General features: G+C 49.1%; 1 protein-coding gene across 2 annotated transcripts in view; it reads left to right on the top strand.

The window, feature by feature from the left end:
• Positions 1-8,716: 8,716 nt before the first annotated feature.
• ATP9A (ATPase phospholipid transporting 9A (putative)) overlaps positions 8,717-24,333 on the top strand; it is a 49,089-nt gene continuing 33,472 nt past the window's right edge. For both annotated transcript variants that reach the window (XM_066198647.1, XM_066198645.1), the window contains exons 1-7: positions 8,717-8,792; positions 14,975-15,119; positions 15,457-15,570; positions 17,257-17,365; positions 22,516-22,574; positions 23,444-23,495; positions 24,048-24,142. In XM_066198647.1, the coding sequence (XP_066054744.1) occupies positions 8,725-8,792; positions 14,975-15,119; positions 15,457-15,570; positions 17,257-17,365; positions 22,516-22,574; positions 23,444-23,495; positions 24,048-24,142 (642 nt within the window). In that variant the 5' untranslated portion in view covers positions 8,717-8,724. The remainder of the gene's footprint in view (positions 8,793-14,974; positions 15,120-15,456; positions 15,571-17,256; positions 17,366-22,515; positions 22,575-23,443; positions 23,496-24,047; positions 24,143-24,333) is intronic.

Here is a 24,333-nt window from a genome sequence, read left to right as displayed (position 1 = left end):
CTTGGTGTGCTTTTAACATTTTTCTGGCAAAAGGCAACCAAGAAACTGTGGAGGAGCCTGAGCTCCATTCCTCAGGAGCAGCTGGGGTTTGGTGCAGGGGCTGGGACGTGCCAGGGATGTTGATTTCCACACTAGGATAGAGTGACAGGAATACGTGCAACCGTTTTTGTACTCTGATCATCCAACAAAGGGAGAAAGAATATTAAGTCGTCAAATTGCCAGTGCCTTGGAGATGCTGGCTGCATGGAAAAGGGATAAGTAACTTCCCCTAAAAGAGCAAAGAAAAACAGTTCTGGGAAACAGCCCTGATAAAAAGGAGAAGTGCTGAGATCCTGGTTCTTGCAACATAAACCAGCAAATGTATTTTGCCCCTGGGAGGTAACAGAGAAGAGGAAAAGGGGTGCAGAGCCACGGAACCCTAAAGCTGCACCTTTCCAGCATCAGAAAGGCAGAAAGCAAACATTTGTTTTCTCAGCTCTGTCCCCAAGCTCTGGAGGAAGGTGTGGGGAGGGCAGGACAAGTCTGAGCTCCAGAAATCTGTCCCATCCAGGTGTGGTGTCCCTGCAGAGGCTGTGCAGGCAGGTGTGACATCCCTGCAGAGGCTGTGCAGGCAGGTGTGACATCCTTGCAGAGGCTGTGGCAGGTGTGGTGTCCCTGCAGAGGCTGTGCAGGCAGGTGTGACATCCTTGCAGAGGCTGTGGCAGGTGTGGTGTCCCTGCAGAGGCTGTGCAGGCAGGTGTGACATCCCTGCAGAGGCTGTGCAGGCAGGTGTGGTGTCCCTGCAGAGGCTGTGCAGGCAGGTGTGACATCCTTGCAGAGGCTGTGCAGGCAGGTGTGGTGTCCCTGCAGAGGCTGTGCAGGCAGGTGTGACATCCCTGCAGAGGCTGTGGCAGGTGTGGTGTCCCTGCAGAGGCTGTGGCAGGTTTGGTGTCCCGGCAGTGGAGTCAGGCTGGGCTGTGCCTGCCTTGGCACAGTGACCTGGCACAGGGGCACTGCCGGGCTCTGCTCTCCAGGCCACGGTGTCAGGCACTGGCTGTGCCCAGAGCTGTGCCAGCCTGGTGACAGGGCAGCTCCTGGATCTTCCCACAACACCTGGGTAACAGGTAGGACCTCCCTGAGCCTGTTCCCACAGCAGGAGCTGGGCCTGGGGGCTGTTTCTGCTGCAGGGGAGAGAGTTTGCCCAGCAAGCAGGGCTGGGGCTTACCTGCTCTGCCAACACCTGAAAGTCAGCGTGCTGAAGTCCCCACAGTGGCAAGCGTGCTCAGCTTACAGTAACATCTCCAGTTGCATCTTAACAATGAAAAGAGACAGCTGGATTATCTCGTGGCCTTTGCTGATGTGCAGCGGGAGCAGGTTTGGCGAGCTGCTGCAGCTGCAGCCGGGCGAGAGCCGAGCGAGCTCGGTGTGTGCCCTGTCTCTGCTCATTAGGCTCTCCTCTCGCCTCGAGGACTCCTTGTTGGTGTTTGTTACTGCTTACTTTGCCCCTCACGCAGAGGATTTGCAGGCTGTTGCTGTGTAAGTAGCATATGTGCTTCCATGAGCTAAGGTAAAATCTGCCTGGCTTAAAATGTTAAATTTGAACTTGAACGTTGCACTCCTTAAAACACAAAAAAACCCCCTAAGCACTACATTTGCTTTACCATAATGTATCGCCTCAGGTGTTCCTCTAAAGACAGATTTGTTTTAGCCTGTCCTCTCTGCTCAAAGCTCCCCAGAAAGTCGATGGGAACTCTGAGGAGGGAATTTGACAATTGCAGATGAGCAGCCCTGGGCTGAGCTCAGCGAGGCTGATTTGCCTTTCCACAGCTGGCAGCGGGGTTGGTAAATACAGCGTGGAGCAAAGGGTGAATGACCATGGAGCAGCACAGGGGAAAGGAGCTGGCTGAGCTGCCTGCACTGACAGGGTGGCAGAGAGGGCCTGGAACAAAGGGGAAGAGATGAGCATTACATTGATTTTCAATTTTTTTTTTCTGTTGAAGGCCATGGTGCTCCTTGCAGGGTTTGCACCTTGGAGTCAGGGAAGGTGATAGTTTCTGTCTGCAAAATCCCAGTGTGGGCAGAAAGCGTTCTGTGTGATGCCAGGAGGCTCCTGCTCACAGCTGAGGCTTTCCTGGTGCTTTTCTGGGCTGTGTGCTCAGCCCAGAGTCTCCTCTGTGCCTGCCCTTGCCTGCTGGGCTCACGTGTTTCACTTCAGCTCACATTCACCACTGACCTAGAAAAGCTCCTGGCACTGCACAGCCACAGCAGGACAGGAAACAGCTCAGAGGCACAGAAAGAACCAGCAATTACACACTCCTGGAGCCTGTTACCGTGCTGTCTATTTTGTTATCATGGTTCTGTTTTGCGCTTGGAGTTCAGTGCATGGAAAGGGCCAAAGGTGTTCCCTGCAACATCCTCGTTGCTGTTGGTGCTGTCTGGTTTTTTGGAAAGTTTGTTTGCTAATAATGCCTGTTATAAATGATTTTGTGCTGGATTTCCCAGCTACTCACTGGCAGCATCACTCTCCTTTTAAACTTCTCTGTTAGCATATCTGACTGTCACATCCCGCAGGCCGAGGATTCACTTCTCTGACTCGATTTCTTCCTGCAGACAGTGAAGCCTCCAGTCAGGAGAGAACAGGTGGATCTCATCATGGGCCTTATTTTCCATGCTTGGTTTAGGCAAAATCCAGACACGACTGAACATTTGTGTGAGTGTCTCTCTAAAGAAAACTAAAAACCCCAGATCCAGTAAAATTCACAATATCTAGTGCTATTAAATATCTGTGTATTTATCTTGTCACCAGCCCAGAGCACTGAGTGTCACCTCCAGGGATGGGGACTCCAGAGTTCCCTGGGCAGCCCCTTCCCAGGAAAGAGACAAAACTGAGCAACCTGAGCTGAGCCAGAGCACTCAGTTCATGAGCCCATGGGAATCTGAGGGCCAGGCACACCAACCATGGTGTGCTGTGAACGGAAGGGGATGCAGGAGGAACGTGTGGGGGAAAGAGTGACAAATAACCTGTATTCTCAGTGCAGGAATACAGAATCCGTCCTGAAATCTTCTGTCCACCTGCTCTTCCCAGACGCTCCCTGCCTTTGCAGCCCTGTGCACGTGGTGACAGAGGATGTTTGTAAATCCAGTTACCTGGGTTGGCCTTACAGCCCTTCACAGTCCTGTCGATCCACTTGGCAAAGTTTGTTTTAGAAAAATTTGTCTCCACGCAGTCTAGATGGTCAGAATGCCAAACATGACTTACTTCTTAATTTTTTTTTCTTTTGGACACGCTGTTTTGATTTTCTTTCCCACGAAACCAGTCTGATTACTTAGGTCCTTACAGTTCAGCACACGTTCAGGTGATTTGCTGCCTCAGGGTACCTAAATTTCTGTCTGTGTTAAAAGTACTCCACCCCTCTCAAGTCCCAAAGTCCAGCTTTGAAAAACATCAGATCCCTCCATGACTTATTCTTCTGTTTTCCTCTCAATTCTTCCAATCTTAAATGACAAACTAACTACATTACGTAGGGATTTTGTGATTTTTTTTTTTTAATAAAAGCCGCAAATACAAAGCGTGCAACAAATATTTTTCAGTTTATAGCTTTACATTTTTTATCACACTCACAGGAGGTGTGACACAAAAACAATCTGGCAAGAATTCACAGAACAGCTACAGCTAATAACCAGATCAATTCAAGAACTAACAACAACAACAAAAAAAACCCCGCAAATATAAAATGCGAGTGGGAGTTTATTTGTCTAGAAAACCTTTTTCTTCTCTTCACTTCTTAAGCTGACAGCTGTCCTAGCTGAATGACAGTTTGACTATTACGGTTTTAAAAATTAGGTGCTAAAGGGTTGTTTTCTTCTTGATCCACAACATATAATTATGCGAGGAAGAAAAAGATCCTACACAGAGGCTGCACTTCCTCAGAGCAGCGTGAGCAGCGTCTGCTCTGAACCTTCATTATGAGCACGCCAAATGTTCCCTGCACAGCAGAGCCCGTGGCAGTGGGAGCTTTATTGTAGTTTTCCCTTAGCAAGTGTTGATGGATTTATGGAGGGCTTCATTAAATATGGGCTTAAAGGATATCCGCTATCGCCCACTTGTCAAAAGCAAAAAAAAAAAAAAAATAATAATATCAAAGCCGTGGGTGCAGCCCCGAGCTGCAGGTGTTAACAGTGCTCCATAATCTGGGAGTGTTTAAGTCGCCAATTAATGGCAGTGGTCTTGTCTCAGCTCAGCCCTCTCAGAGATAAATTTCCAAGACGAATGCATCCCGTGGAGGCTGAGGGCACTTGGACGACTGTTGGAATCCTGGAGGCTGAGGATTTCAGGGTTTCTGTTCTAAAAGGCACTGACCCTCGGGCAGGCACTGCGTTTGACCTGAGGCCGTGGAACAGGCTCCCGAAATTGAGTGATGGCACTGGGGTTGTGGGCGTGGAGTTTGAATAGTTATTGTGTGATCTCACGGGGTGAAAAACTTTGAATTTGGGGTTTCAGAATTTAGTAATACACATGGGGCGATATGGAGGATTTAAGGCGTTGTCTAAGTCCTTCTTCTTCACCTTCTTCTTCTTGGTTTTGGGTGTTTTTTTCTTATTGGGTGAAAAGGTCCACATTGCACACCTTTGGGTTTTGGTTATTGGGCTAAAAGTATAAATAATATAAGTGTTAGTTCACAGCTGGACAGTTGGTCCTTGAAAAGGCTTTGTAGAGATAGAGGCGCGCCCATTTTGCACCCTTGTTAGGTAGAGTACAGCAGAACTTAGAGCTTGTGAGGCTGTAACGCAGGTAAGGGTTGATAAACATCTAAATCCGAACACAAAACTGCAGCTCTTGTGTATTAATCCCAGCTCTAACACGAAGAAAAGAAGATAAGAAATCCAAATACAACGATCCCACCCTGCTGACGGTTGGTGCTGCGCTGTCCCAGCTCGGGGCTGTGTTTCCCTGGCTCTCAGTGCATGGAGCTGAGCCTTGGCAAATTTGCTCTGATTTTGAGACGTTGAATGCTACAGCCCTGACTTGTTTCAGTGCTGCTCGAGCAAGAGGAATGTTCCACAGCACCAAACCCACCTCTTTGCCCGTCACTGGTGGACGGGGAATTATCCCAGTGTAGGAGGCGAGTGCTGCACGTCTGCCCTTGGCAACCAAATCCCTTCTCCTGCCTCCCTCACGAACGGGGCAGCTGCAAGCCCAGCCCTGAAACAAAGCTGCAAACACCATGTGCAAGGGGCCGTGCCTCCAGACAAAGAGGGTGCACCCTGGTGCTTGTAAAACGTGCACTCATGGGATCAGATAATAACAGGTACAAAGAAGAATGGCACGACTCGGGCTGCCTGTGGAATTATAAACATTTTGTTCAAACCAGTCACACACCCTTAGTCTGGGCCAGCTCCTCAGATGTCACAATTCTCAATATTTTGATGCTCATGGCTAGGGGGAAAAAAGTAAAGTAAACGATCCCAAAAGTAGTTCAAAAATTGAATTAATGTTTCAGTTTATAAGAAGGCAAACAGGATGTAATTATTATGACTTTCCTCTGTATTCATCAGGAAAAAAACCCCACAGTTCTATGCATAAAAAGCCCAATTATTTATTTAGTAGCAAAACTATAGTGGAAGAAAATTTATGGCTCATTGTAATGGGTACAATTACAAAATAGGTAATGGGTACAATTTGCAAACGCATTGTCAGAACCACGGATCCATTGTTTGAGTGGGAAACTGGCACCAGGACTTGCTCCTTGAAGGAGTACGGGCAGACCCCCAAAATACAATTTATTCCCATGTTCTTTGATCAGTGGAGCTGAGAGACCTGGGTGCACTGGAGGATCTGTGGGGCCCTGGAAGGTCTCACGTGTGGGTGAGAAATGGAGAGAGCAGGAGGAAAATGGGGACAAGGAGGGGGGGACAGTGCTCTGCACCACAGAGCTGTAGGGGAGAAATGAGGGAGAAAGGCAAGAGGTAAGGCAGGAAAGGCTTCCCAAACCAGTGGGACACTCTGTGGCAGAGCCTGATGGACACAGCAGTTTCTGGTTTGATAAAGATGCACCTGCACTTGTGTCCATAGGCTGGGCTTTGCCAGGATCAGCTTCCCACCTGTCTTTGTGAGCCTGAACATCACCAGACCATGGGAAACTCAGGCCATAAAACACAATCCTACTGGCAAGGCAGGTGTGCTTGTGCTGCCTGCTCGGGGGAAAGGCATTAAATCATCCCAGTCAACAGCCTTTCATCCAAGCCTCTGTGTTAAAAATGGGGCTCAGCCTTGGACTCGCCAATAAACCATTCCTGGGTTTGGAACGGGATTTATGATGTGCAGTGGTGAGAACTGTGACAGCATCTGATGGCCTCTCCCTACAGGACAGCCTCAGAGGGGGCCAAGTGGGCCAGCTCTGGTTCTAGGATAAATCACTCGGTGGGATCACATGGAGGGATTTAAACAGCTTGTTTTGCTGGTAATTTAATCATCTGGGGGGAAAAAAAAAGTCCTGGGAGAAAACAAAATGTAGATAATGATTTTAAATTATGGAAAATGTCTCAGCTCCTTTTAATTAGCAGTGGTGCAGTATGAGTTCTGGAGCTTGCAGGGCTCCTTTGTGAGCCTCAAGTTCTGTGCTTGCAAAAACAGAGCATCAAAGCAAGCCAGTGGCATCAGAAAAATACAAAATCGTTTTTATTTCGCTTGATTTAACAATTCTGACTTCTCAGACTGAGACTGGAGGTTTTCCCTTGGGCATTCCTTCTAAAAAGGAGAATGAAAATCAAAGGCTTGCAAACCGGGAGAGCTCGTACCTGCTGTGAGTGCTGAGATCACAACCCAATTCATTCCAGCAAAGCAAACGTTATGCCAGAAATATGACAAGGAGTGGGTTCAGTCCATTGGGCTACAACCCCTAGATCCTCCTGAGTGATTTTCTAACTGAAACTCAAAATTGTCTCAACACAAGGCAGGAAGTCAGAGCGCCCCTAAGGGAGGCTTTGAACGTTTGTTTGGCTGCTCAGATGCTGCTGAGCCTGCAGGCTGGAGCCTCCCTCTGCTCCTCCTTTGGGATTTCTGGGATGAGTCACCTCACAGCAGTCAGAGCTTCCTTCTCCCATGTTCTTGGAGGCTGGAATTGGGCAGGAATGACGTGGAGGAAGCTCAGCTGCTCCATGTGAAGGAGGGATGCCGTGAAGTTCTGTCTCATCACAAAGGTGTCAAGGGCCAAAGTGTGGCGCTTAAAAGGATGTTGGATGTTTTCAAACCCAGCGCCACTTTCACATCAAAGCAAATCAAAAATGGCATTTGTTAAAGTTTTATTTTAATCAAGGCTGGAGGTTCAGACTGGCATTTCAGCCTATTCAGCATTAGGGCAGTGGTGTGACAACTTTTGGTCAAGTACAACCTCCTGTTTATGTTCTTCAATTGTTCCTCTTATTAAATTATTATTTGCAGTGAATTCTAGCATCATCCTTTCATATACATAAAAATTCAGACGTAGAATATGAGTAAAAATACAGCAAACATGTTTAGTGAGCCAAAGTGTTTGTGGGATTTCTGTTTCTACTTCAATTGTCTCCATGAGGGAGTAAGAACATTGGACTGGGAAATAAGAAATTAAAACATGGTATTACTTAATTGAAATGCAGCCTAAAAATCAGTCCTACAAATGGGTTCTGTAATAAGACAGCCCAAGGACAGCATTTGAAATATCTGTTTAAAGTGTCTCAGTATTGGTGCCTGAAACTGGTGTAACTCTTCATTGTCTTGCCGAAATGTCCTCATTGCAAAATGTCAGGATGACTCTGCCTCAACTGTAGGGAAAAACATTAAATGACAGTTGCAGGTTTTGTGCTGGTGTAACCCACAGCGTAACGAGATGCCTGAAACCAGAAACAGGAGCGCTGGAGCAATTTGTGCCTAGACCTGCACAGCACATCTGAATTCGGATCCAGAAAGGGGCTTTGGGAGGAGTGGCTGAAGGTCACGGAGCAAGAAGGGAGCGAGCAGCAGCAGCAGCAGCACAAACCCCGGCCCCGGGAGGTGCGGGGAGGGCAGCGCAGCCCCGCGGGAGGCAGAGCTCACCTGAGGGTGCTGCGGGCCCCCGGCTCCAGGGGAAGGGCAGGAGGGACTGCGGAGGGGCTGAGCCCGGGAGAGAACGGGAAACGAGCCCGGGAGAGAACGGGAAACCAGCACGGGAGAGAACGGGAAACCAGCACGGGAGAGAACGGGAAACGAGCCCGGGCCGGCGGGGAAAGGGCAGCGTGGGGTGAAGGGCAGGGCAGGAGAGGGCCGAGGGCGGGGTAGGGCGGGGCTAATCAGGGCGGGGCAGGGTGGGGCAAATCAGGGCGGGGCAGATCGGGGCGGGGCAGATCGGGGCGGGGCCGATCGGGGTGGGGCAGGGTAGGGCAGATCAGGGCGGGGCAGGGCTGCCTTGCCCGGTCTGGGGCGAAGCGGACCCGACCTCACTCGACCCCGAAGAGCCGCCGGGTGCCGGGCTCGGGGTCGGGCCGGCGGAGCATCACCGGCAGCCCGGTGCGGGGTGCGGCGGTGCCCGGCGCGGCGTGCCCGGTGCCCGGTGCGGCGGGGAGCGGCCAGAGGCGGAGCCGGCGGTCGGGGCGGGCGCGGCACCTGCGTGCTGGGAGCCGGCGGCGCCGGGCCGGCCCCTCGGCGGTGCCGCCAGACGGCGGCGGCCGGGCTGGGCTCTGGGCTCTGCCGGCAGCGCATCCCCCGCTCCGCTCCGCCCCGCGGCCGCGGCCATGACCGACAACATCCCGCTGCAGCCGGTCCGGCAGAAGAAGCGCATGGACAGCAAACACCGCGGAGGGTGAGGGAGGCGGCGGGGCCGCGCTCGGGATGCGCGGGGCGGGGGCGGCAGAGCCCGAGCCCGGGGAGGAGGATGAGGATGGGGATGAGGAGGAGGCAGGCGGGCGCTGACAGGTTGCTCCTGACGCCATTGCCGCGGCACGCCCGGCGCAGGATGCGGGCGGGCTGCGGGAGCGGGGACAGCCCCGGCTCGGCCCGGCCGGCCTTCCGCGCCCGAGCTCCGCACACAGCGGGGCAGCGGCGCCCGGAGGGGCCGAGCCGGGCGGGGGCCGTGTCACCGCGGCCGTGTCACCGCGGCCGTGTCACCGCGGCCGTGTCACCGCGGCCGTGTCACCGCCGCCGTGTCACCGCCGCCGTGTCACCGCCGCCGCCCGGCCCGGCTCCTGCTTGTCATCATCCCTCCCCGCTGTGGCGCACGGCCGGGCCGGAGAATCCCTCGGCCTTGGCTGGGGAGGAGCGCAGGAGCATCGATGGTGTGTGTGTGTAACAAAGGCCCCGGCTCCCGTTAACTGTATCAGCGCAGCAATACAGTATCACAATATCGCAGTGTCCGTGCGTGCCGTGTTGCCACAGCCCCAGCCTGCGATGCGTCCCTGAAGGGAGACCTTTCATATCGCTATTCCCGTGCAGGGAGTTAAGTAAGAAAAATGGTTTTCCAATGTTCTCCCATTATGAAATGGCAGCGCTGTGCGGACAGGTTGGTTTGCACACAGCAGGGTGGACGTGGTATCCAAGTCAATCCTGGCTGTTGATTATCGCGGCGTTTCATTCCTCCCCGGAGAATCTGGGTGTTTTAAATGTGGCGAGCGACGTTAGCAAAATAAACCAAAATATTGAAGGAAATGTTCACTGTTAGAAAGAGGGGAAATATACACGTTTGCTTTGTTTATGTCTTTGGTTGGTAGTTCGGGTTTAGAGTCCTGTAACTGACGTTGTTGTCCATGGTTTATTCAGCATTAGGTTTATTCCTGATTGTCAGCGTTGGTGGTTCTGCTGTGGCAGAAGGGCAGGGAGGTGCGTGTGGTGCAGCAGCAGCAATCCCCCGCCTGTGTCACACGCGGCTGAGCCGGGGCCACAAGGTGCAGCCACCACGGCCCTGCGTTGGTGACGTGATTGAAGGGAGCGGGGAGAGGTGAGGGCTTGGGAAATTTCTCCAAGCTGCTCGAGTGGTTTCTTCTCCTGGAGTTCTCTAAGCTCCAGCAAGAGCCTCTGGGGTGTTGGGATGTGGTTAGTGCTGCCAAGCAGAGCCTGCCCTCAGCTAACCCAGGCTATGGTTCACTGCCTGTGGATTCTGCCTGCTTAGCAGCCACCGAGAGGCTTCCCAGTGGTAGCAAAAAATTCCAGCAGCATGGCAGGGAAGCTTGCCTCGGGTTTTTACTCAGCAGCAGTTGAAATAAATTGGATTTAGGGGTTTTTGTTTGGTGCAGTCATTGTTTGGGGGTGGGATTTGTCATATATGAGGAGCACTTGTTTTAGTCATGTGATCTCTTGGTGTTTGATCAAGTGACGGAGAGCAAAGCATTGAGAACATGCCAATCCAAACCACCGTTGTAAACCATGGAAGAAATCATCCCTGGTGTCACAGCCAGAACAGAGTCCTGGGAATCCTAAACCATAAGCAAGGCCTCCTTTCTTCTGTTCCCTCTGAGGAAAAACCCAAACAAAAAACATCCAGTTTGTGTCCCTCAATTCATATGAAAGCAATATAAAACCCAGGAGAAGCAAGTGTTGATGGGCTTCTCTTTACCACAGCCCCAGTTGGTTTTTACTGTGGGGGTTCTCCCACCCTTGGGGGTGAGTTTTCAGACAGATTTTTGTTGGTGTGGTCTTCTGGATTGGGGAGCAGCTTTCTGGTCATGAATGACTCTGTAGAAATCTTTGTTTCGGTTAAAATGAAGCGAGAAATGTCTAATTCACCTGTAGGGCAGGTGCCATCTGGCAAGGCTTTCATTCCCCGCGGCCTCTGGCAGGCTTTGGAAGGAAGGCAGGGAGGCCTGCAGGGATGGGTGGTGGCTCAGACAGCTCAGGTCTGTGCCGGAGAGAAGCCCCGTGCTGAATGAACCCGGGGGAGAAGTGGGGACCTGTCCCTGAGCACAACTTCAGCCTGGCTCTCCTTGCTCCCACCAAAGGCTGAGCTCCGAATTCCCGTGCTGTGTGCCTGGAATTCAGCCGTGTTCATGCAAAGGCTTTGCAGCTCTCTGCCAGCTCTGTGCCAGCCAGGAGGGCAGGATGGCAGAACCGCAGCAGCTCCGGGATGGGAGTGAAGCCTGAGCTTCCCAGCGCCCAGATCTGCCAGGGAAGGAGGGAGCCGCAAGTTCCTGGAGTGCTCCGGGTGCTCCGCTCAGCACATGACACGAGTTTTCCCCTAAATAGCTCCTGGTGTCAGCCCTCAATCCTGCAAGGCTTCTTTTCAAGCAGCAAAGTGCTGTGCTCACGCTGCTGCCGCCGTGGAGAAGGCCTGGCTGCAGAGCTGCAGGGGAAGGAGAAGGGAAGGAGGAGCTTTACGGGAACACTTGATGAGGCCGTGCCATTATTGTGCTGCCTGTGTGCTCTGGCTCTGTTTGAAATGGCAAATTCCACTTCAGAGTCAACAGAGAGCTCCTGCCCTGGGTGTGGGTGTGCCCTGGCACCTGCGGGGCTGGGGCTGGGCTGCCTTCCCACACTGCAGCTCTCCTGGCCCCTTCCAGAGCCATCCCAGCGGCATGGGAACGTTCCGGAATGTTCCACGTCCCGTGTCTCGTGTGCAGGTGCATAGGAAGGGCCAGGTGGTCGTGCGTGGCTCTGGTTTTCTGTAGCCATGGAAAATGTGTCCCCTGCTTTTGGAGCAACGTCACGTGAGGGGTTGGTTTGTGTGTTAAAGGTGCCATGGGGGTCACAGGAACAAAATCTGAGAAACGGGCCTGGTTTAGGAATGATGAAATATGTTGATGAGCTTCAGCGCTAATTTGGTAAATTCTGCCTCAGTACTGCACAAACGTGGCACTCTTTTCCCACTGGGTTTGTTTTACATGGAAGTATTTTTCATTTGGTCTTCAAACACTTCTCCATCAAACACGCTGCGTTAATAAATAAAACCTGCTTCTTGCTGGTGGCTGTTCACCTGGCAGCTGCCAGTCAGTCTGCCGTGTTACTGCCCCTTCCATCGTCACTGGGAGCGTGGTTTTGTAAGCAAACACAGTCCCAGGTGAGGTGCAGAGCAGACCTGTTCCTCAGCTCCTCCTGCTCCTTCGGATCCCTCTGCAGATTAAGGGCAGCATCACTTACGGGACTGAGTTGCAGGTAGGGGTTTTGCATCCAGAGAGATTCTTCTCGTTGGTTGTGACTCTTATTTGGAGATTTGTGAGTTTCTTTCCTGTTGTTATTTTTGCCAAGTTATGATTTAAAATGTGAATTGCACGTTTAATGAGCTGTCCCTTATAAGCTGTCTGCGTGTATTTTTCATGGTCTTTCTCCAAGGTGATAATTTTTAAAGTCCATTATTTACCCTCACTTGCTAGTTTTCTGTGCTTCAGGGGTTGCTGCAGGATTGTTCTTCAGCTGCAAAATGGAGACACATAAATTTATAGGAACACGTTCCTAAACTTTTATAGAAAGCTGTTTACATTTCTGTAACTTTGTGATTTCTATTCTTGGAAAGTGCACGTTAATTTTACCAGCGGCAATGTAAACTCTCAGCTGTTTGTCTAGGTAATCTTTCCCTTTCCAGGATGCAGTCTTTAGATCTCATGATGGAAAACGTTTTATTTTTCCTGCTAATGCAAATAATTCTCTGCCAGAAACTTCCTCCTGTGCCACACTGCCTTTGCTCTGAGCAGAGAATTTTATAGTGATGGAGCAGCCCCTTCCCTCATCACCTTAGAAACAGGGGAGAGGGAAACAGCAGATCACAGGTCACAATGCCTGCAAAGTTTGCAGAGAGGAGCAAATAAAGGAACTGGAAAAAGCTGACAGCTCCAGTCCAAAGGACTTTTTATTTAATGGGCACCAAGGCCAATCTGAAAACACATTTGTATGTGCTCAGAGTACTTTGTTCCTGGTGCCCACATGAATAGATTTGTCTTTTTTACATTAAGATTATTCAGTTTCCGAAGAAGAAACGGAAAAGGAGAACTAGTGACCGTATTGATTCTTCCCCACCGAAGTTTAGGTCATCACTGAAAAGTTTTAAAACAATTAAAAATGAAGGCAGTTGGCCGCCTTTGGGAGGAGTGATAAACATCTGGCTGGAAGGATGAGCACACGGTTCTGTGGTTGAGAAATCGCTCTGTTCGTACCAAAACTTCATTTTAAACTTATTTCAGCAATTCACGGGCTGCCACTGGAGCAATTACTGTGAGATAACATTGCTGCCAGTGCAGCTTTGGATGGTGGATTGCTCTGTGCCCACCCAGCAAAGCCCGGGAGGGGGAAAACACAGCCACAGGGCAGGTGAGGGTTAAATTCCAGCGCTGGCCTTGAGTAGGAGCCTTCAGAACAAAAACCTCGGAGCGTTTCTGGGGTAAAAGTCAGGCTTTGCCGTGAGGATTTTCAGCCCCTGGCACAGGAGCTCCTGGCTGTGATGTAATGGGATTCCTGGGCTGGGATTCCTGAGCGCTGAGGAACCTCCCCGGCTCCAGTGTTGCGACACGGGGCTCTCAGTGCCCGCTGTCGCGTTCTGTTCCTTGGTAAATTTTTAATTAAACACTTCGCAGAAGCCTCGTGCTGTCAGGCTGTGTAGGAGACTCCCAGCAGAAAAGCTGGATGTTCTTTACTCGGTGCTCCTTTATATCCTGATATTTGCCCTCAAAACCTGCTAGGCAGGAAGTTTTTCCTTTGGTTTGTCTAATTAGGTTTTGAGTTTGCTTTCCCTGTAATTCAGGAGGTTGCAAAAACCGACTCCAGCCAGGCGGGGATTTCACAAACCTGGTTTGTTTGTTTGTTTGTTTTACTCATCAGATTCTCCCATGCCCTTTCTTGCTTGTTGGAGCTGCATAATTTTTAGGGTATTTCTCAAACCCTGTAGCAGCGCAGCATTTGTAAACTGCCATCCTTGGAGCAACGGGTTTGTTTGTGGTGGAAATGCTACAAGGGGTCACCCCACTGTAAATATTATGATATAGGTGTGGGGGTATTTTTGCTGTTGAGTACAATCCCTGCGAGAGGCCCAGCCTAGAAAATAAACAAAGGTAAATGGTTTCAGATGTCTGATGGCAAGGAGTGACTGATGTTTCCTAACTGGAAAGCACATTGTGATGAAATAGGGTGTGTGGACACCAGATTTGCTCCCTTGGGTAAAGCTGCTTTTTTGGAGCCTTTTCTCCTTTGTGAAAGAAGAAAAAATACTTCTTTCTCCCCCCCTTTTTTTTTTTCTTTGTTAGAACATATCTATGTTCTGTTGGAACCCAAATACCACCATTCCTACTCAAATATATTTGGGGTACAGATGGCTATTTGTCTTAGGTCTTCACCTGCAAACACAAAAGCAAACTGCAGTTAAAAACTATCCAGCTCATTAAATACGTTTTTGTATTAGAACGTCTTTATTTGAGTGTTTAACACCGATTTAAGTCCTTTGTAGGTAACCACCTTCTGTGTGGTGAGTTGTGAGCTCTGCTCGGTGCACTGCCTGTATCCTCTGGCAAGACAGGGACTTCCAGAGTGCTTTGTGCCCTTCCTTCTGTAGTTATTCCTCTGTTAGCAGTGCACTGAACTGAACTTTGGGGGCAGAATGCTCGAATCAAGAACAAGTCTTCGTGGTCCGTTCTGGAAGGATGTTTTGTGGGAGCTCTGAAGCTTTTGGTGATCAGTCCGGCTGATGCTGGCTCTCCCAAATGTCAGTGGAATTCTGCTCTTGAAGGCGCGAGGGCGTTGGGAGGAGATTGGCTTTCAGAAAGCAGCAGTGACGGCAGGAAAACGCCCTTTTTGGGGCCTGGGAGGTGATTTGGAGCAGAGAGGGGCAGGAAGGATGGCTTTACATCTTTCCTGAAGGACCTGACCTCGGTTTGCTTCATGCCCTGAGGAAGGATTTGTAACGTGGGGCAGGGCAGGGTTCTTTCTCTTCACTGAAATCCCTGTGAGCAGAGAGCTCCTGGTGGCCTCAGTGCCAGGCTGAAGGTCCTGTGGGGCTGCTGCCGGGGGCGTGTGTGACCCCGAGAAGTGTGACAGAAATGAACTCATTAATTCATTCATTAATTCCCTCGGCAGGTGCTGCGAGTGTTTAAGATGCTGTGGGAGGAGGGAGCCGAGGCCTCGGACTGTCTGGCTCGGCCACCCCGAGAAGAGAGACCAGAGGTACCCTCGCAATGTCATCAACAACCAGAAATACAACTTCTTCACCTTCCTCCCCGGGGTAAGCATGACCAAAGTCGCTTTTTCCTCGTCCCACCCTGAAGCTTTCCTCGTTTCTCAGTGGTTTTGCTGGAGATGGGTGCAGAATCTGGAGCTGGGGGAGGTGGTGGGGTTGTGTTTGGTAGAATGTGTTTGTGTTTCGTGCCGAGGCTGCCTCAGGGCAGGAGCAAACCAGACACAGAACTGTCCCGAGTGTCCAGGACTGCGTTAAAACTGCCCCAAGTCAGCATTTAGTCACTGGGAGAGCATGCAGAGATGTGTCTGGTGGTTAGTTCAACATGCATAACATCCATAACATCCTCCCTCCTCTTTTTGTCTGATTTTTTTTTTTTTTCCAGGTGTTGTTTAACCAGTTCAAATACTTCTTCAACCTTTATTTCTTGCTCTTGGCCTGCTCTCAGTTCGTGGTTGAGATGAGGCTCGGTGCACTTTACACGTACTGGGTTCCTCTGGTAGGTCATTCAAGGTTTTTTTCTCCAAGTTTCAGTGTTTGACCAAATTCCTTGTGCTGCCTTTTCTGCGGGGTGTAAGTTTGCACCTCAGATCACGTTTTTACCTTGCTTGCTGAGGCCTGTGCTGTGCACGTTGTGGGGTTTAGACTTTCAGTGCAGTGAGATCCCTGGTAAAAGCCAGAAAGAAGTGAAGGGGCAGCTTTGGGAAACTGCTGTTAAAATTAAAATTCTCTTTGTTTTAAAGCCCAGATCTCCATGAATTCTCTCTCAAATGCTGTATTGCATTTGCTGTGTGAATCTCCTGCTGGTTTCGCAGGATCCTGCCCCGTAAATTCAATAAATTAGATATACATGACCACAGAGGATCTCTCTCTCTCTCTGTTGTCCAGGCAGTTGTGACTTGTCTGTGCCAGGTGAGCAATTAGAACTTGCTGCCACAACGCAGGATAAGAAAATTCTTTGTTCATTACTGCTACCAATGGGAGCGTTGGGGCTGGAGTGACACATGAGATGACACAGTCAGTTGGAACATGTGGGAATATTTTGGGGTGATTATTTGAAGGGCCTTCAAACAGCTGAAACCTAAGCTGAAAATAGCTGCTGCTTTTTTTTTGGTTTTAGTTTGGAAAGCAGGTAGGGATCTCTGGGTAAACAAATGAATGCACTTCATTACTACATTAATTAATTAGATCACACATTTAGATGGATGTACATGCTAGAAACCTGCAGTTCCTAACATCACCTTGCTCCCTTCTTAAAGTTCCTAATGGACAGAGATAATCAGTACCTGGCTGGAACTTTCAACACAAGTTGTAAAAAGTTCATTTTCTGCGATGCACGAGGAGTGTTTCAACTGTTCAGTGAGTCTGAGCTGATAGACTCTGGTAAAACATGACTCTGTGATGCCAAGCCCATAAAGAATTGGTTTGCATTAATTGGTTTTTATGTAGTGAGGGACGTGATGTGGGCGTTTCCTCGTGGCGAGAGGAAATGAAATGACTGCTCATGTGCACAGAAAAGTAGGGCCGAAGCCCTGACCAGGCAAACGTGTAATTATACCATGAGCAGTGCACATAAATATCTTTGGAGTGTTGTTTGTGTAGGTGGAGTGTCTGTGTGCATACACATGAAGGCACGTGCGTTCTCTGTTTATCTGTATAGATAAAAAGGGGGTTTGTACAGATTTCTGGATAAATTCCTGCACAAAGAAATCTCCCAGATGAGTTGTGCTGCCTTCAGTGGCTCTGAGGGGGCGAGCACTGAGATTTGAGGGATCCTGCCTTACCCTGAACTTCTCGGTCTTAGTTAACTCAGCTGTGAGGTGAAATATGATGATGGCACTTACACCCTTCAGGTGAACTTTACAAAGCTTTTCTTGGGGATAGACTTGACAAAGATTTGCTTGGGGGAATTACCTCTACAAAGATGTTCTTGGGGAGAGCGTGGGTGATAAAACTGGAAGGTTCTTTAAGGGACAAATGTGTTTTTAAGCAGCTGGTGTGTGTTTGGCACCGGGGGCTTGCACAGCAGCCCATCTCACTGCACTGATTCGGGGGGATCAGATGGGACGAGGAGAAGCAGATTGTTGGCGTTGGCACTGATAAATATTGCTGTTATTGGAGGCAGATGTGACTCTTTTTCCCTGACCTTTCCCTGCCTGCTGTTTCCCCCCCGTGCTGCTGGCAGGGGTTTGTGCTGGCTGTCACCGTGATCCGCGAGGCGGCCGAGGAGATCCGCTGCTACATGAGGGACAAGGAAGTGAACTCGCAGATCTACAGCAAGCTCACAGCCAGAGGTCGGCTCCGTGGCTCCGGAATCCTGCCCTGCTGACAGCCAGAGCCAGAGTTCAGGGCTGGGGAGGGGGCTCGGGGCTCCCAGGCACGTGGCTTTGTGGCCACGCTGCTGCTGCTGCTGCCGAGCCCTGGGCTCCGGGTGGCTGCTCCTGGGTGGCTCCACTCCAGGTTCTGGGGAGGTTGGGCTTTACTGAGGGATTTATGGGATGGTTTGGGTGGGAAGGGACTCTAAATCCCATCCAGTGCCACCCCATCCACGGGCAGGGACACCTTCCACCTTCCCAGGCTGCTCCAAGCCCCAACGTCCAACCTGGCCTTGGGCACTGCCAGGGATCCAGGGGCAGCCACAGCAGCTCTGGGAATTCCTGTGCCAGGGCCTGCCCACCCTAAAAAGCCCCTAAAAAGTCTGTGAGGTGTGTGTTTGTCAGCAGCAAGGGATGTAGTTGCTGAGGACTGGCAGGAGCAGCTCCTGCACTTTCTGTGTCCATCCCCTTCAGCCTCCTTGGGAGCCCTGGTCTGTGTGAGCCCCGCCTGGGGCTCAGCTGAGCCTGACCCTGCTCTGGCCATGGTTTCCAGCTGTGCTGTACCTAACAAAGACATTTAAATTCTCATTTGAGCAACCCAGCGCTGCCTCGCTATGGAGCTGCTGCTAATACCGTGACAAAGATGGTGAGGCCAGGGTTTTGTTTTTAAAAAGGGAACGAACTGACTTTGAGCAAGCTTCGGTTCTTTTGCCTTTCCCATTTCTTAGTTGTAAAAGTTGATACCCCTGAATTAAGATGCGGTGCTGTGGGTGTAGTAAAAAGACGCTGCGTTTGGAGGAATAAAGCTGCTTTTCAAACGTAATTGCTCAAGGCTGGATATGTTTCACATGCCAGGAGTTATGAGGCAACTCCAAAGTGGGCAGTTTGAGTTTCTGAATATTAAATCCCCTTTTAATAACGTGTTCTTACTACAACACTTAAAATGCTTGGCAACCAACAAAAGCCTCATCTGAGAGGGGTGTACTACATCTATTTAAAGATATAAAAGAGTTGCCTTCTGGATTCTATTCAATGATCTATAAGGGGCCTGACCTCTCCTTTAGTTCTTTTCATATTGCTATTACGTTTCCCATGAATGATTTCCCTCCCCCCAGTCCTTTAACTTTTCTAATTTTGTGAAAGAAACCAAGGAGGATTGGCAGCTGGGCACTAGCTGGAGATCTCAAGCCACTGTATTTAAGATGAATTTTGTGCAGAAACAGGAGTGAGAATCTGTAATATAGTTTAGAGTAGGAAAAAAACCCACAGAATATCATTTATGATTGTTCCATGGCTTGGGGAGAATAGTAATTTCCTGTCCCTCACTGAATCTCAGCACTGAGATTTTTGGGGAGAGCTGATCATCTCCTTTTGCACTGATTAAAACCTCAGCACCTCCGAGAATTACCTAGGAGCAGAGAAGGGCCTGGTGAGGCTGGGGATGGAAATTTGGGGTTTGCTTTATCTCACCCCTTTGACAGTCAGAGGAAGGAGCTGCGTTTTTAAGGGAGGGTGTCACCAGCTCAGAAGCAGCAAATATCAAAATAAATTTGGAGCAGCTGACCTGAAGAATGGATTTTCAGTGTAGCTGACAGTAGGACTTGGGCTATTTGCAGCCTGTTTCTTTTTTTGCTGCTGCTGTTGGAGAGCCCAGGTCATGCTGCAGGGTTTTGGCCCAGCCCCTGTGCTGAGACCTAATGACAAAAAAACCTCCACTCTAAACCTTTTTTTATCTTTTTACCCAGATGATCCGTTTATGTTCCAAAACGATGAAACCAGCAGACTTCTGGAAAGCATTTTATTTCAGTGGAAAGCTCTAAAGCGTTTAAAGGAGAGTTGTTTGGATTGTTATAAAAAAATAATCAAATTTCAATCCCCTATTCATGAAGCCACAAGCCTCCCTGTGTTCAGGGCTCTGTGTTCTGATCCGTTTGATGGAAAGCTCGAACTGTGCTTGCAAATTCCTGGCTTGTTTTTCTTCTCCTGCAGCCCCCCTCCCTGGGTAACGCTGCATAATAGAGAGAAACTCCACAGAAAAGTGGGAAGGGACCTCCTACTGAGGGGTGCTGCTTAAGATACAGATCATTGGCATTTACCAGCCATAAAAAAACCAATATTTTCCCAAACGCTGCGAGCCCTGCTCCACGGCATAAGGCTGCAAAAGCCACAGGTTTGGTGCAGAACATCAAACAAACCCACCCCTCCCTTTCTTTTTTTTTATTTTTTAGATGTGTTTTACTTGTTTCAGTAAACCTCTGGCTTCATCTTTAATTCCAAATTGAGTGTTTGGGTCTGTCCTTCAGTGCAGCTTTGCAGATCTGTTGTGAAATTTTGACTGAAGTGCTCACAGGGCAAAAAAGGGGCATCTTTTCTGGGTAATACATTTATTACTTGGAATGATCTGGTTTCTGCTACATCCATCATGCTGCAGACTTGGTGATCATTTCAAAGACCGTGGCTTAAATTGGAGCCAACTGTTTGCATTTGATTATGTTTGTTTTCTTGTCTTTAAAAAAGATAACTCAGGATAGAGCAGAGAATGAAGCAAATACCAGACAAATTTTAACAACAGATTTTTTTTGGAACGAGAGATCAAGACTAATTCCTTTTAAGAAGTGATAAACACCAACTTCTATTCTGATTAGCTTAAGGAAGTACAAACTGAAAGTGCTATAAAATGATAAATAAACCTGTGTGTCTTTAGAGGAAACATTTCTAGTCACACTTAGAAAAACTGGAGTTTATCATCACAAAAATGCTTGAATAGCAGAGCAATGCTGGGAAATGGAACAGTTGTGCCACGAGCTGCTTTTAAACAGGCATGAGAAAACATCTGATGCTTAGGTGGCAGCTTCCCCACAGAAAGAAAAGGGAATTACAGAATTCCCAAGATCAAAATCAAACCAATTCAAGTAAGTTGCTTTATGGGAGCCCCGAGTCAAAGGAAACATCTGGTCCTGGGCCTTCTTAGCGGGGCGTGTGGTGCACAGCGCGGAGATGTCACCCACGGGGGCCAGCCAGGCTGCAGAAAGCAGAATTAGCTACCTAAAAAAAGGGCATCTCATTTATCCAGCAGTTATGAAAACGGGTGCTGCTCACAAAGGTCCCCTCTTTGTTTTACCCTCCAACAGCTGAGGTTGGGAGGGTTGGTGAACCAGACAAATCTGCTCCAGCTGCTTTGGGTTTCCTCGCATTGGAAAAATTTTGAAGCAGATGATGCTGTTTGCAGAATAGTGATCCCCGAAACCCTTTTATCTGCGTAATGATAGGAAATCATCACCTTACAGCTTTGCCCAGGCATTAATTTTTGCTTTTGCAGAGTGATTTTTTTACCTCATTAAGGAAAACCTTCCAGAAGTGAGTTTGCCTGAACCCTGCAGGTAGAGCTGCTTCTACTGACAGTCACCAGACAAATCCTTGTGGTCTTTAAGAGAATACAGAAAATATGGTTAAACAAATCCACAGCTTTTTTTTTTTTTTTTTTTTTTTTGCACTTTGGGTCAGGAATGGCTGTGCCTGTGTGGGGAGAGCACACGGGGGTTCCCCCCCCCCCCTTTCCTTTGCACAGGAGAATATTCAAAAGCACTTTTTGTTGTTTCGTGAATAACCGTATTAAAAGGGGAGGAAGAGATGTTATCTGTCAGACCCTTTTAGTGTCATAGTACCTAACTTTGTATAGCCCATACAGAAGACTGCCAGGGATGCTTTTTTTGATCCTCTTGGAGTGCAGCTTTTCTTTTCAAGCCCCAGCGTAATGGACTCTTAATCCCCGGTTTGCTTCCTGCCCCGGCAGAGATGTCTTTAGCCCAGCATTCATTTTGTTTACTTTTTTTTTTAATTTTATTTTAAACAAAACAAAACAAAGAAAAAACACCCCTAAAAAAACCCCCCAACCCTCACAAGGCAAACTCCAGAATCCATGAAAGACCTATGAGATATTTGTGAAATGGGCCATGACTGCTTATAATTTGTAGGAATAATTACAGCGTGCAAGGAAGTCTGCATTTATTAGCAGCAGTGATGAAGCATGTTGTTAAGCACACAGTGTGTCACCGAAGCAGCAGGCTGCCCCCAGCCCAGAATGGCTTTCATTGTTAATTTGGAGCAGAAACACTGAAGCATATCCTGCGAAGGATGCTAATGAAGGGACTGCCAGTAGTAAAATCCCAGTGACCTTTGTGCTTTGTGCTAATTTCTATTCCCCCTCCCCTGCCCCCCTCCTGCATTCCCCCCTGAGCTGCTATCTGGCCAGTTAGCCCGTGGGTTTTGAGGTACAGTAGGAGTGTTGTCCTTGCCAGGGTGAGCTCCACGTGCCTCCCCCACTTCCACTCAAATCACAGCAGATTAAAGAGGCTTTTGTTGAAATGTAACAGACACGTAGAGGCAGGGTTCAAATTAACTGATTATAAATCACTGGTTAAGTCTGAGAAGCCAAATCTAGAGCTGGCTAATGATTTGAAATTACTAGCCAATTGTGAAATTAATCCCCTGTTTTAAAGCAACTGGGAAGTGTTTGACAGCTGCAGAGGAATAAATATTTACGTGATTTCTGTAGGACCTGTTCTCTGCTTGCTTGGCTGGTCCTGCAAGAGGCAAAGGAGAGGTGGCAGAGCTGAGCCAGATGCTGGAGCTGCAGCAGGGGAGGAAATGAGCCTGGATTTTGGACGGATCCCTTGTACTTTCAACTTCCAGGCCTTGGCTTGAGCTTTACGTTTTCAGGCACCTGAGGAAAAGGAGGTGGATTTGATGGTTCCCTGCTGGAACTTTCTGGTCTTGCTCTGTCATCTGCCTGATGCTGAAATCATTTGTGAATTTGTGAGGTCAGCAGTGCAGAAAGGAGTTGAAGGAGTTGTTTCAGAGTTACGATTAGGGAGTGGCTGGGGCTTTCTGCATCCAGGGCTGAGGTCTGGAGCTGTTTCCTGAGGGGCTTTCAGCCCTTTTGGGGAGACCCACCCCTTAGTGGGAGCAGTGGGCTCAGGAAATCTTAATGGGGCAGCATTTCCCAGTTCCTGTGGTGGGAACATTTGCCATTTTTTCCCCCATAGTGCAGTGGAAGGAAGGGAGGGGAGGAGCAGCACACAGCCCCCCAAACCCTGCCCTGCTCTAACACCAACACCTTTCCTCTGCAGGGACTGTCAAGGTGAAGAGCTCTAACATACAAGTGGGTGACCTCATCATTGTGGAGAAGGTTTGTCTTTGCATTCATCTTTCTGTGTAAAGGACTTTTTTTATTTTTGCAAGACCATGGGAAGTGAGATCTTTTGAATTCCTACTTCCTTTGCCATAGGCTTAGGATATCAGGTGTTGAACACAAGTTAAAATATTTAATCACTTTACAGGGTTCCCCCACCTCACCAATAACATCATTATCTCTACAAATGAGGGCAAATCTGTCGGTGTGCACCTATAACCTCATTTTTTACTTCTACTATAGCAAGATAAAGAGCTTCCCCATCCTTTCTGTGGCTGTTGGACACAGGTTAAAGAAATACCTGGACCAAATGTAGCATCCAGGTGTTTCTTTGGGTATAAGCATTGCAGTTTTGGGAGACCCAGTGATCCATTTGTAGGTACTGGGTATATTCAGGTAGATTTCCCCCCTTTGCACAACTTTTAATGTGGTTTTATTAATTCACTGATTTTATGTTTTTCCCACCCGCTCTCTGCACGCAGCTGTGACCTCTAAAACCATTAGTATGAAAATACCCAGCACAGAAAGAGAAACTCGGTAGCTGCAGATTCCAGAGAGAGCCTTTCTGCTAACATGGGACTCCTTGAAAGCAAACCAGCATTAGTTTAAGATTTCTTCATCCTTCTAGAATTACTCTCCAGCCCTTTTGTAAACCTAACCCTTGGGTCTGGTCAGTGGGAGCTGGCACCAGTTATTATCCTGCGCTTGGAATTCTGCAGGGAAGCGAGTTCGGGATTGAAAGCAAACTTGAATCCCGAGCTCCAGGCTGACAAAGGAATCCTCTTTGTGCCTCTGCTGCTGTGGGGAAGGCGCTGCACACGCCAGCAGGGCAGGCTGCACAATAATGGCCTTTCTTCTCCCCCCAGAACCAGAGGGTCCCCGCTGACATGATCTTCCTGAGGACGTCGGAGAAGAATGGTAAACATCTGGAACCAATTGTCAGAATAGCCATTAACCTTTCACTGGTTGTTTGGAGAAAATTATCTTTTGGAAATGGGAGAGAAATAGATAATAGTAAAATTTGAGAGAGAGAGAGAGAGGGGGGAACTGGAGTGGTTTTATGGACCACCACGTCTCGAGATGTTATATTCCAGTTTTGTTTGCTGATCAAAGAATGTAGGGGTTGAGTCCAGGCTAAATGAATCTGGCTGCATTTTAGATATATTTCCTTACTGTTCAGGCTTGTTTTGTTAAGTGTGGGGTAAGGAAATGTTTGATCAGAAGGATTAGAAAACAGATTAATGGGAACGTTTCAAGTGTCTTAAAAAATACAGCACAGAGAGTTCTGTCCTAGTGAAGGAAGGGATTGTGATGCCGGGACATCATCCTTCCATTATGAACTAATGTAAATCAAACACTTCCCAGAGGAAGAAGGATGTGAATATCCTAGAGGGGCAGCCATGCCATGAGTTATCTGTGGATGTGCCTGGGACGGAGGTGCAGGGTCCCTGACTCTGTTCCCATCCCCAGGCTCCTGCTTCCTCCGCACGGACCAGCTGGACGGGGAGACAGACTGGAAGCTGCGCCTGCCCGTCACCTGCACCCAGCGCCTGCCCACGGCCTCTGTAAGCTCCTGCCTGCAAATCCTGTGCTGGAGAACTGTGCACAGGCCTTACCTGGCAACCTGTGGGTGCTGCAGTCCTGTTTGCAGGCTGCAGTTTCCTCTCTGGGGCGCAGAGACCTGGCGAGTCCCAGGTGTGACCCCAGGAATTGCGCTCGGTGCGCTGCTGCCCCAGCTGTGTTCGCTGTGGGGCTC

Source organism: Chamaea fasciata, unplaced genomic scaffold, assembly GCF_029207755.1.
Source record: "Chamaea fasciata isolate MVZ Bird 193981 ecotype frontalis unplaced genomic scaffold, bChaFas1.0.hap1 SCAF_17, whole genome shotgun sequence".
Lineage (NCBI taxonomy): Eukaryota > Metazoa > Chordata > Aves > Passeriformes > Sylviidae > Chamaea > Chamaea fasciata.
The sequence above is the reverse complement of the archived record's forward strand: the minus strand, read 5'-3'. Positions and strand labels throughout refer to the sequence as shown.